Source organism: Triplophysa dalaica, chromosome 3, assembly GCF_015846415.1.
Source record: "Triplophysa dalaica isolate WHDGS20190420 chromosome 3, ASM1584641v1, whole genome shotgun sequence".
In the NCBI taxonomy this organism is placed as follows: domain Eukaryota; kingdom Metazoa; phylum Chordata; class Actinopteri; order Cypriniformes; family Nemacheilidae; genus Triplophysa; species Triplophysa dalaica.
Genome location: NC_079544.1, coordinates 23,624,667 through 23,639,256, shown reverse-complemented (window position 1 = coordinate 23,639,256; position 14,590 = coordinate 23,624,667). Strand labels below are relative to the sequence as shown.

The 14,590-nt window shown below is 39.2% G+C and overlaps 1 protein-coding gene across 1 annotated transcript; it reads left to right on the top strand.

The window, feature by feature from the left end:
• Positions 1-1,013: 1,013 nt before the first annotated feature.
• On the top strand, positions 1,014-13,114 carry cul1a (cullin 1a). The gene is made up of 22 exons (XM_056744342.1): positions 1,014-1,201; positions 2,438-2,741; positions 2,844-3,021; positions 3,668-3,835; positions 3,917-3,967; positions 4,057-4,147; positions 4,236-4,399; positions 6,733-6,895; positions 6,979-7,109; positions 7,448-7,555; positions 7,639-7,745; positions 9,680-9,728; positions 9,815-9,946; positions 10,050-10,167; positions 10,246-10,322; positions 10,860-10,991; positions 11,420-11,512; positions 11,614-11,661; positions 11,841-11,923; positions 12,021-12,126; positions 12,233-12,346; positions 12,448-13,114. Exons 2-22 carry the CDS (start codon positions 2,602-2,604, stop codon positions 12,526-12,528), a joined length of 2,334 nt encoding a protein of 777 aa, XP_056600320.1. The 5' UTR covers positions 1,014-1,201; positions 2,438-2,601; the 3' UTR covers positions 12,529-13,114.
• Positions 13,115-14,590: the final 1,476 nt, after the last annotated feature.

Below are 14,590 nucleotides of genomic sequence, written 5' to 3'. Positions count from 1 at the left end.
AGCAGACAATAATTTATTTGGAAATGACTGACATGTGTAGTATAATACTCTCATTATGTATAAATCTACAATACAACCTTCAAACTATATTTAATTCCCAGTTCATCTGCAAATATTCATGTTTCTTCCTTATTTACGGAAATATATTTTTGATTTTTCCTGATCCTCTGGGCCTGGTTGCATAAAGCAACCAAGAGCTCTGCTCTTGACCAGAAGTGAAGAGAGGTCGTTTCAACAGGGGGAGGAGGTTCACTTTTTTCCTTTAATATTACAAGTGCAAATTAATAAAAAAAATGATGTGCACGGATACAACATTTATAATGAATAATGCAACACTGTGTAAATCCATTTGAATTGACAGTTTTAATTTCATGCCAACTTTAAATGGTTGTGTTTGCTACTGTACCATCATTTATGTGAATATCTTTACAATCTTACCAACAAAAAAGTTCCTACGAGTTATCATGAAACATATGTCCAGAAAGAACGGACTTAAAAAATTGAAGGAAAATTTAGTTTACACGATTTGACCCCTTTAACAAACTTTTAACCAGTGCAGTCTTTCTATGTAAGTTTACCAGACGTTTAATGTGTAATATTTATTACTTAAACTATCAGAAACAAAATCTGACTTTTATTAAATATTGTTCTATTGTGTGATTATGATCATACTGACATACCATTTTGTAATGTGTATTTTTTATGCGTTTTTATATCTATCTATCTATCTATCTATCTATCTATCTATCTATCTATCTATTCATTTATACTGTCTTAATAAATGCCATTACTTTCATAATGCACAAATTCTTGTTGCAAGATTTGATTATTTCTCAAATTTAAGAACAATTTAGATGAATTGGTTCCACAAAATTTGTAACTTTTAAATATTAAGTTTCCCAAATCCAAAACTAAATGTCGTATATTAATTTAATATTTATTGTGAAACTAGAGTCGGAACATTTGTTCACGGATGCTGTTTCCGCCGGAGTTTGCTTCTGTTTCCGGGGGGAACGTGTTTCCGTGAGCACTCGCTGACGGAGTTTTCTCTCTTCGTTGTTTCGGCCTACCTATTTTTATTTTTCCACAAAAAAATAAAGTTACAGGTTACGTGTTTCATTTTTAAGAGGAATCTTGTTTATCTGGAGCCGGAGCGGTGGCAGAAAGCTATATTGATGCTTGTCTTTATTTCTGCATGATGGTAAGAGCGCGAGATTAGCCGTTAGCTGTAACGTTAACTTTACCTTGAACACAAACAGACATCTGTAGCGGTTTAAATGTTGTATGATCCATATTATTGCTGTAATGTCTGTAAGTCTTATTCGAGCTGCATTGAGCTGGGTGTGTTTATGTAGGGTCTGTTGAGCGTTTGCAGACGAGGCCTCGTCCATCAGACAGTGTTTACATGTAAAGACACGCAAACGCACTTATTTGAACGCAATTTAATGTTATGGTTGGGTAACGTTAGAAGAAGTGACTGTCGGGTCGAAACCATCAATAACAAGAAGAGCAGGTCGATCAAAAACACATTCACCCTCACTAACTCAACTGATGTGATTTTGCCGAGAGCGACGCGAAAAAACTACATAGCCCTGTGAAAATTTTTAGTTAAGTCTTTCAGCTTGTGTTTTACTTGAAGATTTGAATCTAACAATTTGGACATCATCGAAATTGACATAACACGTTCAAATAGAACAGACCCGGAATTGTGAGAGTAAGTTAAAGATCAGGAAATAAGGCCAATGGCCCTGTGAGACTAGATCAGGAAAGACTGTCTTGAGAGAAACTGAGAAGTTATGAAAATATCAGAAACCACCAGGCAAAATGAGAAGTCAGCAGACACTGTGGAAAACAGAAGGGGTGAAAGAGCGTCTGACATTTGAAGAGATCTGATATGATGTTTTGGGCTGGTGGTCTGTCATTGGAGATGTTTGTAATTTAATACATTTTTTAATTAATACCTGTGATATGCACCAGAAACATCTATGTTTTTAACCTGTCTTCATTCATACAGTTGTGATATGTAAATATTTCAGCCCTGTCCTTGTTTTGTAATAATTGACGTTTTTCAGTGCAATGGTTTTAAACCCAGATGTTTTCTGTCCTTAGAGTCTATCAGTGTTTTATCATCATGATCTCATGGCAGAGCGGTTAGTTTGCTTGGTTACAGCGCTGCTGCATCTCTAAGCTCCTCCCTGAGTATGTTCTGTTCCTTGAGTTGTTGCCATGGATACAAGAAGGGAACCCCAGGATATAATGAACTGTAGTTTCTATACAAGGGATGTTTAGCCCAGGAAAAACTGCTACTGTTTCTTGCCTGTGATATATTACTGGAGTCGTGTTTTTTATGAAGCTTTATAAATTGCTTTCATTTATGGATGCGGTTGCTAAAATGTAAAATCAAGTCATACTTGTAACATTCTGGTGTTCTTCGTAGGTCGCTTTCCTCGCTGTTGCTGTTCCCTGAGGGTCCGACCCTCATCGTCCTCTCTCGCCGCCAGACCCTATGGAGGAGTAGCTCTTGAGTGACAGGTACGAGAACCAATCGCACGTCAAGAAAGGGCATCAGACTCGCAACGGCAGGGCCGAGAGGAAGAGAGGATGTCGTCTAACCGGACTCAGACCCCTCACGGTCTGAAGCAGATTGGGCTGGACCAGATCTGGGATGACCTGCGGGCAGGTATACAGCAGGTGTACACCCGGCAGAGCATGGCCAAGTCACGCTACATGGAGCTCTACACGTATCCTTCAGCTTACAATTAAAGGAAGGATGTTTTTAGATGTTGAATTAAAAAAAAAACATGTCCAGTATTGTGTTGTGTCCTTAATTTATTATTTTACAGTCATGTGTATAATTATTGCACTAGTGTGCATCAGTCAAATCAGGCCCGCGGTGCAGGCGCCCCCCCGGCAAAACCTTCAAAGAAGACCCCGACGCCCGGAGGAGCACAGTTTGTGGGACTGGAACTCTATAAGAGATTAAAGGAATTTCTGAAGAATTATCTTACGAATTTATTAAAGGTACGTTTGAGACAGACACTTTTTGAGGAAGGAAAAAACATTGAGACCCATTCCTTTTTCTTTATTTTAACTTCTTTTTTTATGTTTTATGATCTTTATGATAGAATGTTTAAAGCACTTACACGTGAAAGGTCCCATACAGACATAATAATGCAATAAGGCTTCTGAGAAGATTAAGTGACAGTCCCCCTAAAAATGAAAGTTCAGTCAAGAATTACCCATCTTCCCCCCAAAGTTGATCCGAACCTTTAAACATATATTTGTTCTGTTAAAACATAAGGACAGATATTTGGAAGAATGTTAGCAACTAACATTTCTGGGGCACCACTGACTTCCAATACTAGGAAACAATTAAATGGTAGTCAAAGGTACCCCAGAGCTGTTTGTTTTTCAAAATATAAAATTTTGTGTTGAACAGCACAAGAAAAATACAATGCTTATTTCTACTATGGCAAGAAATGGTAACCCAGAAATGTCTGTTGCTAACATTCTTCCAAATATCTTTCTTTGTTTTCAAAGAAAAAGGCAAAGTTCAATTCGTTTTATCGTGGATGTTATAATAAGACGTTTTTTTTTTACAGACGGTCGTCATAACGTTATGTTGTAATAAAACCGATTTTAAACTTCAGATTGTTGTCATTTCCAGGATGGAGAGGATCTGATGGACGAGAGCGTCCTGAAGTTCTACACGCAGCAGTGGGAGGATTACAGGTTCTCCAGTAAGGTTCTCAATGGGATTTGTGCTTACCTCAACCGTCACTGGGTCCGCAGAGAGTGTGACGAGGGTCGCAAGGGTATCTATGAAATCTACTCTGTAAGTGCTTTTTATACTTTTACCACATCACCTTTTTATTTTACATTCTACATATAATGAACACTATTCATAATTTTCCAGCTGGCCCTGGTGACGTGGAGAGAATGTTTGTTTCGGCCGCTGAATAAGCAGGTAAGATCTGACGCCAGTGAGAGGATGTTGAATCCGGTTGGAGGCGTTTTTTAGAAACACTACATGTCATTGTCTTCTACCGGTGGCAGGTCACAAATGCAGTATTAAAGCTGATCGAGAAGGAGAGGAATGGAGAAACCATCAACACCAGACTCATCAGTGGAGTGGTGCAGTCCTATGGTATGTGACACCATGCCATCATTTTGTTCATTTCCAGGTTTTTGTTGCAAGTTCTGTCTTTCTTAATGTCATACTCTGTCGATTGCAGTGGAGTTGGGTCTCAACGAGGATGACGCCTTTGCTAAAGGCCCGACTCTATCCGTCTACAAGGAGTACTTTGAGAGCCAGTTCCTGGTCGACACGGAACGGTTTTACACGAGGGAAAGCACAGAGTTCCTGCAGCAGAATCCCGTTACTGAATACATGAAGAAGGTGAGCCTGAAAGAGAAATACAAAAGAGAACGTTTACATATTTACATTATTTTTAGGATGTTGCGATATATTGCAACACTAAATATACAGTGAGGAAAATAAGTATATCATGGAGGGCTCTGAAATTGTCATCGTAGGTGCATGTCCACTATGAGAGACATAATCAAAAAAAAAATCCAGAAATCACAATGTATGATTTATTAACTATTTATTTGTATGATAGAGCTGCAAATAAGTATTTGAACAACTGAGAAAATCAATGTTAATATTTGGTACAGTAGCCTTTTTTTTGCAATTACAGAGGTCAATCGTTTCCTGTAGTTTTTCACTAGGTTTGCACACACTGCAGGAGGGATTTTGGCCCACTCCTCCACACTGATCTTCTCTAGATCAGTCAGGTTTCTAGCCTGTCGCTGAGAAACACGGAGTTTGAGCTCCCTCCAAAGGTTCTCTATTGGGTTTAGGTCTGGAGACTGGCTAGGCCACGCCAGAACCTTGATATGCTTCTTACAGAGCCACTCCTTGGTTATCCTGGCTGTGTGCTTCGGGTCATTGTCATGTTGGAAGACCCATCTTCAATGCTCTAACTGAGGGAAGGAGGTTGTTCCCCAAAATCTCGCAATACATGGCCCCGGTCATCCTCTCCTTAATACAGTGTAGTCGCCCTGTCCCATGTGCAGAAAAACGCCCCCAAAGCATGATGCTACCACCCCCACGCTTCACAGTAGGGATTGTGGTTAAGCATGGGAACCTTCCGTGCCATGTATGATAGAGGTGCTCCAATTGATCGGTCGCCGATCATAATCGGCCGATAATCACTGTGGGAAGTATGATCGGCGGTCTCTAAAAGGCCGGTCCTGAAAAGCCGATCAGATGACGCAAAATTGGCGAGACATTTATTTTACGCGCTATGAGAATGGCTTCACCGGTCTGGCAATTCTACAAGGTGTGTGAAATAGACAATGCATTATCAATCTGAAACGTGTGTACAATGCGAATTCCACGATGGCAATTCCACGATGCGGGAAGCACCCAAAACATTTTTACATCAGCAACCTCTTTGGACATTTGAGGGTTAGTCACGTAAAGGAGTGCGAGTAGTTTTCAAAGTTAGCCTCGCACAGAGTGAGCGGGCAGTTCAGCAGCTCGAGCACCACTCAGCTTCACAGATCATCTTATCTACCAGTGATGGAAAAATCTGTATGCAATCTGTCATTTTGATGGACTACAATAAAGGCGATTTTTTTTTTTTTTTTGAATTCCCTATTTATCATGTTGTGTCATTAGAACGTGATCGTGAATGGACTGAATGTGATTGTGAGTGGAAAGAGGTAGGCCATCGCGAAGGGAAGTGTGTTTCCTATTCATTAGCTCTCAAATGCCTGCTCAGTTTTGCGAAACGCGCATGTGGTCAACAGAGACTCGAGGTGCATAAGGATCCATCACTCCCCGCGTCCCGTGCACGCATACACACAGGCGCGCTGTGGTGTCGTCTTTACAGAGTTTTTACCTCATAAAATAGCGTCTTTTTGGATAAATAATAGCTTTCAGTGAGTGGAAAAATGTCTCTCACAGCGTTTTCTCTGTTTAGTGAGCGGCAGAAGGAGCACATATGACCAAACCACAGCTTTCTTGCGAGTACAAAACACCTTTTACAGGCACCAGTCATTGTTACTGATTGTATGGGGTGGACAGGTGTCTTAATGCAGCTAACGACCTCAAACAGATGCATCTAATTTAGGATAATAAATGGAGTGGAGATGGACATTTTAAAGGCAGACTAACAGGTCTTTGAGGGTCAGAATTCTAGCTGATAGACAGGTGTTCAAATACTTATTTGCAGTTGTATCATACAAATAAATAGTTAAAAAAATCATACTTTGTGATTTCTGGATTTTTTTAGATTATGTCTCTCACAGTGGACATGCACCTACGATGAGAATTTCAGACCCCTCCATGATTTCTAAGTGGGAGAACATGCAAAATAGCAGGGTGTTCAAATACTTATTTTCCTTACTGTAGTAATACAAAAAGTGATATGCTTTGTTGTGTATGGCGTTTTTTTTTTTTTTGTCTTTTATGTGCAACAAGACTCCTAGAGTTGAGCTTTTTTTTGAGAGAAGGGCCTATATCGTATTTATCCATGTAAATGCAGAATTGTTCCTTGAAATGACCCTGAAATAGATCAAAATGATCTTTACTTGTATTGAGACTCTGAAACATGTTGGTGTTTAATATGAAATATTATAAGGTCATTATAAGGTTGATAAATCAATATAAGGTATTGCAGTGCCCTACTATGAGGATGAAGTGTTGAGTTGTGTTTCCTGCAGGCGGAGTCTCGTCTCCTGGAGGAGCAGAGACGGGTACAGGTGTATCTCCACGAGAGCACACAGGACGAGCTGGCCAGGAAATGTGAGCAGGTCCTCATCGAGAAACACCTGGAGATCTTCCACACAGAGTTCCAGAACCTTCTAGACGCAGACAAGAACGAAGGTGTGAATCATACTGTAAACTACACGTTGTTTATCTTTGCAAGAGTCCTTCTGTTTCACTAACCATTATTTGCCTCTGTGTAGATCTAGGTCGTATGTACAATCTCGTGTCACGGATCACAGACGGGTTGGGAGAGCTAAAGAAACTTTTGGAGACGCACATTTATAATCAGGGCCTGGCTGCTATAGAGAAGTGTGGGGAGTCTGCTCTCAATGTGAGTCTGTGTGGAGATGGTCAAGACAGTTTTCAGACAGGAAGAGATTAAATGATTGACATGAAAAATTGCAGATTTTTAATGCAAAATAAAGAGGTTTGTAAATCGCACAGAACTCAAATCAAAGTGAACTAACCACTTGTGATTCAATGATATGTCATATTAAGTGTTTGAATTAAATAAATAGCTTTTGAATATTCAGTCATTTGAACATATTAGTATTACATAAAGCTAGTCAATCAGATGATCTGTGCTCCTGCCAGATGAGGTTAGAATAAGGATAATGCTTCATTTGATTTTGGATCAGCTTAGAACGTCTTGTGTTTGTGTTCTCGTAGGACCCCAAAATGTACGTCCAGACCATTTTGGATGTCCACAAGAAGTACAATGCCCTGGTCATGTCAGCATTCAACAATGACGCTGGTTTCGTGGCTGCTTTGGACAAGGTATTTAAGGAGTTGATGAGTTGGTGGAGTAGATGTGTGAATATATTTTAATGTATTTGAGAAAATACTTTATTTCTCTTAAGGCTTGCGGACGCTTCATTAATAACAATGCTGTTACCAAGATGGTGCAGTCCTCAAGCAAATCTCCAGAATTACTGGCCAGATACTGCGACTCGTTGCTCAAGAAAAGGTCTGTATAGCCATTGCAACATGTGCTCTGAATTTGTTCATGTACAGTGGGTACGGAAAGTATTCAGACCCCCTTAAGTTTTTCACTCTTTGTTATATTGCAGCCATTTGCTAAAATCATTTAAGTTAATTTTTTTTCTTCATTAATGTACACGCAGCACCCAATATTGACAGAAAAACACAGAATTGTTGACATTTTTGCAGATTTATTAAAAATGAAAAAATGAAATATCACGTGGTCCTAAGTATTCAGACTCTTTTTTTCAGTATTTAGTAGAAGCATCCTTTTGATTTAATACAGCCATGAGTCTTTTTGGGAAAGATTCAACAAGTTTTTCACACCAGGATTTGGGGATCCTCTGCCATTCCTCCTTACAGATCCTCTCCAGTCAGGTCAGGTTGAATGGCAAACGTTGGTGGACAGCCATTTTTAGCTCTCTCCAGAGATGCCCAATTGGGTTTAAGTCAGGGTTCTGGCTGGGCCATTCAAGATCAGTCACGGAGTTGTTGCAAAGCCACTCCTTCGTTATTTTAGCTGTGTGCTTAGGGTCATTGTCTTGTTGGAAGGTAAACCTTTGGCCCAGTCTGAGGTCCAGAGCACTCTGGAGAAGGTTTTCGTCCAGGATATCCCTGTACTTGGCCGCATTCATCTTTCCCTCGATTGCAACCAGTCGTCCTGTCCCTGCAGCTGAAAAACACCCCCACAGCATTATGCTGCCACCACCATGCTTCACTGTTGGGACTGTATTGGACAGGTGATGAGCAGTGCCTGGTTTTCTCCACACATACCACTTAGAATTAAGGCCAAAAATTTCTATCTTGGTCTCATCAGACCAGAGAATCTTATTTGTCACCATCTTGGAGTCCTTCAGTTGTTTTTTAGCAAACTCCATGCGGGATTTCATGTTTCTTGCACTGAGGAGAGGCTTCCGTCGGGCCACTCTGCCATAAAGCCCCGACTGGTAGAGGGCTGCATTGATGGTTGACTTTCTACAACTTTCTCCCATCTCCCGACTGCATCTCTGGAGCTCAGCCACAGTGATCTTTGGGTTCTTCTTTACCTCTCTCACCAAGGCTCTTCTCCCCCGATAGCTCAGTTTGCCCGGACGGCCAGCTCTAGGAAGGGTTCTGGTCGTCCTAAACGTCTTCCATTTAAGGATTATGGAGGCCACTGTGCTCTTAAGAACCTTAAGTGCAGCAGAATTTTTTGTAACCTTGGCCAGATCTGTCCCTTGCAACAATTCTGTCTCTGAGCTCTTCAGGCAGTTCCTTTAACCTCATGATTCTTATTTGCTCTGACATGCACTGTGAGCTGTAAGGTCTTATATAGGGAGACTGCATTATTTTATTTATTTATTTAGAAATTAGATATTATTTATTAGAATGATCTTACTCGTTGTATAAACACCATGCACTGTGCTGTGTTCTAACTTATCTGTTTTTCCTGTTTGCCCCTGTAAAGCTGCTTTGAAACAATACACATTGTGAAAAGCGCTATATAAATAAACTTGAATTGAATTGAATTATATAGACAGGTTTGTGGCTTTAATCAAGTCCAATCAGTATAATCAAACACAGCTGGACTCAAATGAAGGTGTAGAACCATCTCAAGGATGATCAGAAGAAATGGACAGCACCTGAGTTAAATATATGAGTGTCACAGCAAAGGTTCTGAATACTAAAGACCATGTGATATTTCAGTTTTTCTTAATTAATAAATCAGCAAAATTGTCCACCATTCTGTGTTGTTCTGTCAATATGGGGTGCTGTGTGTACATTAATGAGGGAAAAAATGAACTTAAATGATTTTAGCAAATGGCTGCAATATAACGAGTGAAAAATTTAAGGTGGTCTGAATACTTTCCGTACCCACTGTATGTGTTGGGTGTGTTGAACGCTGTGCAGGATGTAAACCAAAATCTGTCCTGTTTTCAGCTCCAAAAACCCAGAGGAGGCAGAACTTGAAGACACACTCAATCAAGTGGTGCGCTTTACGTTATCGGATTAATGCACAATTCCATTTCTGCTCTGTCGTATCTGTATTGATTTCCCCTTTTCTCTCATTTATAGATGGTGGTGTTCAAATACATCGAGGACAAAGACGTGTTCCAGAAGTTTTATGCAAAGATGCTGGCCAAACGTCTGGTCCATCAGAACAGTGCTAGTGACGACGCTGAGGCCAGCATGATCTCCAAACTTAAGGTGTGGCATCCTTGATCCGTAAAGATCAGATCCTCTTCACTGCTATTTTTCTTTTCACATAGTTTTGAGTGTTACTGTCTGATGGTTGGCATGTCGTCTTCAGCAAGCGTGCGGCTTTGAATACACATCAAAACTACAGCGCATGTTCCAGGACATCGGAGTGAGCAAAGACCTCAACGAACAATTCAAGAAGCACCTCTCAAACTCTGAGCCTTTAGACCGTAAGAGTTCAATTCCTTTCACCCTCAATACTTCTTTGATGTTCTGATGTTATCTTGAAACGTTCTGCTGTTTTCTAGTGGACTTCTGCATCCAGGTGCTGAGCTCAGGTTCTTGGCCTTTCCAGCAATCCTGCACGTTTGCTCTGCCGTCAGAGGTGATACAAACAACATCTGATCCTTCAGCACATTTCATCTTATTAAAGGAATAGTTTACCTTCAAAATTAGAATTCTGTCATTATTTACTCACCCTGTTGTCATTTTAAACGTGTGATTTTTAAATCTTCTGTAAAACTCAAAAAAGATTTTTGGTGTTGGCAACCAAAAACTGTTGGTCGCCATTGGCTTCTATTGTATGGACACAAAACCAATGCAAGTCAATGGGGACTAATGGATTTCTGTTAGCAACATTTTTCAAAATATCTTTTTTTTGTTTTCTGCAGAAGTAAAACATGCAAAGAGGGCCTGTTAATATTGACAGAATTTTGATTCTGAAGGTGAACTATTGCTTTAAGAAAGTATCCGTCTGTTCCAAAGTTTGTTGCCTTCTTAGTCATCTGTTAGATAGACAAGAGTAATGTTGACAGCCCACTCATGTTTGGAACAGACCCTTAGTGTGTTGTTATAAAAAGAATTTCTTCTTAAAAAAATATTTTTATATATCCACTTGCATTTTCTTTTTTTTCTGGCACAGTTGGAGAGGAGCTACCAAAGGTTTACAGCCTTTTACGCAAGCAGACACAGTGGCCGTAAGCTCACTTGGCTTTACCACCTGTCTAAAGGAGAACTGGTCACCAACTGCTTTAAAAACCGCTACACCTTACAGGTAAATAAGAAAAAATATTCTAGACTTGCACCTTTAGATTTACAATCCATTAATTTGTTTTTAGTAAATAAATTGAAATTAAAGGGATGGTTCACCCAAAAATGAAAATTTGGTCATCATTTACTCAGATTTCTATACATTTCTTTGTTAAACTCAAAGGAATATATTTGGAAGAATGTCAGTAACCAAACAGATCTCATCCCCATCAACTCCCATGGTATTTATTTTCCCTATTATGGCAGTAAATGGGTGATGAGATCGGTTGGGTCACTGACTTTCTTCCAAATATCGTTCCTAGTGTTTAGCAAAACAATTAATTTATATAGGTTCGAAACAACCTGAGAGTGAGTAAATGAGGACAGAAATTTCATTTTTGGGTGAACTATTCCTTTACATAACCATAAATGTATGAATGTTCATGTCTGCAGGCGTCCACCTTCCAGATGGCCATTCTACTGCAGTTTAACACAGAAGATGTTTATACAGTGCAACAGCTGACAGACAGCACGCAGATCAAAATCGTGCGTAAATGACTGCATTTGTGTATCATACGAATACTGTAAACCTGAGAAAAATGTTTTACTGTTCAGAGTAGAAAATCTAAATGTTATTGTACTTTCAGGATATTCTGGTACAAGTTCTCCAAATATTATTGAAATCCAAGTTGCTGGTAAGTTCATTTTTTTCTTTTTTCACCTCACCAATTGGTTGTCTTAAGTATCCTTAAATTCTTCTTAAAGCTTCGCTTCAGATTACATTCCAAAAAGATAATGCAGTGATTTTATGCTATTTAAAGTTATTCAAATAAAGGTAATGATAATAACATTTTTACATTTTGTGATTGTGCAGGTTTTAGAAGATGAGAACGCGAATGTGGATGAAGCAGAGTTCAAACCCGAAACCCTTATAAAACTCTTCTTGGGCTATAAAAAGTGGGTCCTCTCAACGGACCTCCTTTGATAAATAACACAAACTCACTTTTCTCTTTTTGTGCTGCGAGTACTGATGTCTGTTGATCTTTCTTTGCAGTAAAAAGCTGCGAGTGAACATTAATGTGCCAATGAAGACAGAGCAGAAGCAAGAACAGGAAACAACCCACAAAAACATCGAGGAGGACCGAAAACTCCTTATTCAGGTATTCACATACACCTGATGCATATTTGTTTTTTATGCTTGTTTCTGATCCATCACAGCAAGTGTTTAGTTAGTCTGTTGCTAAATACACGTCTGTCCTCCTGCAGGCGGCCATTGTGAGAATCATGAAGATGAGGAAGGTTCTGAAGCACCAGCAGCTTCTGGCAGAAGTTCTGAATCAGCTCTCGTCCCGGTTCAAACCCAGAGTCCCTGTCATTAAGGTTGGTTATTGCTGACTTTGTTTACAATAGGGTTTGGGGTTTAGCATCATAGAAAGACCAGTCTCCTCGTGCCGTTTGCTCATCTGTTTCGTCTTTTCCAGAAATGCATCGACATCCTCATAGAGAAAGAGTATCTGGAGCGAGTGGATGGAGAGAAGGACACCTACAGTTATTTGGCCTAAACATTTATTTGCTCCCCTACAGTCTTCTGTCTGTCTCTCTCACGCTCACTTTTTTAAGTTGTTTCTTGGGTAATAAATATCATTCCTCTTGATGTTCAGCCTGTTTTGATGGGAGTATGAAAGGAAGGTATTTAAAGAGGATGAACGGAAAAGCGTGTGTGTGAGAGCTGGACGTGACTGTTACTCTGGAACGTCCCGCCCTGGAAGGACAAGACTGTGTTTTGAAATGTACATAATTACAAACGGAGACCTCCAGCTTTAATCTCGCAAAATAAAACATAACAGGTTTAAAAAGCCCAATCAGAAATAAACCCTTCCCGTTACGCATGCTATTGCCTATCAGCATTTAAATGAATAAAAGATGAACAAGGATGAATTGAAATCCTAGAGAGATGCCTGGATAATGTTTTGGGTAATGAAGCTGAAAATATAGGAAAAAGGTGCAGTTTTCGGTGCACATGCCAGGAGGAAAGGAGTTGGTCCGGTTTATAGATGTGTACTCGGAATTGTTTCCTGCTATCAGAAAACCATTTGTATAGTGTGGTTCACTTTTTTAATTGTATGTTAAATAAAAGAATTAAACGTTTCTGTATCTCTGGTGCTGTAAAGTTTATGACCCACACAAAACCATGTGTGACCATAAAAGTTTGTTTTAAATTTTTAGAAACTCTTTCACAGACGAGGCTTAAGGCTAGTCCCTGATTCAACTCAACTTTATTTATATAGCGCTTTTTACAATTTTCATTGTTACAAAGCAGCTGTACATGAGACACATGGACTACAAGTAAAACAACTTAAGTCATACACCTGTAAAAACAAGAAATGGGTGAAAACACAAAAGACAAACATACAAATACTCCACACACACAATATGCATACATACTTACACACATCGACATCGACACACGCAAACAGACTCGCACATTGAAAGCACACATTTGAGATAAAGCAGAGAGAACCACGGGTCAAATATTAAACGGACTATAAATTTCTATATGCAATATTAATTATGTAAATCTTCTGAATTCCAAAGCATTCAAATGAATGCATGGCCTGACTTGAGCTGAATATAACTTGCCAAGAAATATTTAAAAAAAATATATCAGTGCCATTGTTTTGTCTCGAAATGCACACCAGTATTTGTAAGGCATTTTTATAAAAGAGACATAAATATCTTAATTTAACAAAGGCATAGTCCTGGCCAAAGTTAAGCCGCGTCTTTGAAACCAGGCCTTTACTGTATTAGATGTTGCTGGTTTTTATATTCTGTTGTCCCTTTTTTGGTTTTTGCTTCGTATGTCCCAAAATTCAAGATTGCATGCTTGCCTATCTAAAGGGACAGTTTACCTCAAAATAATAACAAAAGATCTTTTGAAATATATTCATACAGTATAAGTGAACAGGGTTAATTTTGTCTTGTTAACCACATTCTTAAACATGTCTTATTTTTGTTTTCTCCAGAAGAAGATTGAATTTAATAAATACAACTGTGAAAAATAGAAATTTCTATATCGAAGAAGGAAACACTGAAGATGCCTAAATGGTGTACAATATGGTTTATACAGGCACATCACAAAAAAATTTAATATCATGAAAAAAGTATATGTTTTGTCACTTATTTCAGAAAGTTAAATCCATATATTATATAGATTCATTACACACTTCGTGAAATTTTGATGATTATGGCTCACAGATAATAAAACCCCCAAAATTTTGTGTCTCAGAAAATTTGAATGTTACATAAGATCAATAACAAAAGGATATTTTATACAGAAATGTCTGGCTTCTGAAAGTTGTTCATTTCTATGCACTCAATATTTGCTTGGGCCTACTTTTGCATGAATTACTTCATCAATGCGGTGTGCATGGAGGCAATCAGCCTGTGGCACTGCTCAGGTGTAATTGGAAGCCCGGGTTGCTTTGATAGCTGCCTTCAGGTCATCTGCATTGTTGGGTCTGGTGTCTCTCATTTTCCTCTTGACAATACTTCATAGATTCTCTATGGGGTTCAGATCAGGCGGGTTTGCAGGCCAATCAAGCACAGTACCAACATGGTGAATGA

Coding starts and splice junctions, on each gene's coding strand:
- cul1a (XM_056744342.1), top strand. CDS start 2,602: ATGTCGTCTAACCGGACTCAGACCCCTCACGGTCTGAAGCAGATTGGG. Junction 7,110..7,447: donor GTGGGGAGTCTGCTCTCAAT/GTGAGTCTGTGT, acceptor GTGTTCTCGTAG/GACCCCAAAATGTACGTCCA. Junction 10,168..10,245: donor AAACTCTGAGCCTTTAGACC/GTAAGAGTTCAA, acceptor GCTGTTTTCTAG/TGGACTTCTGCATCCAGGTG.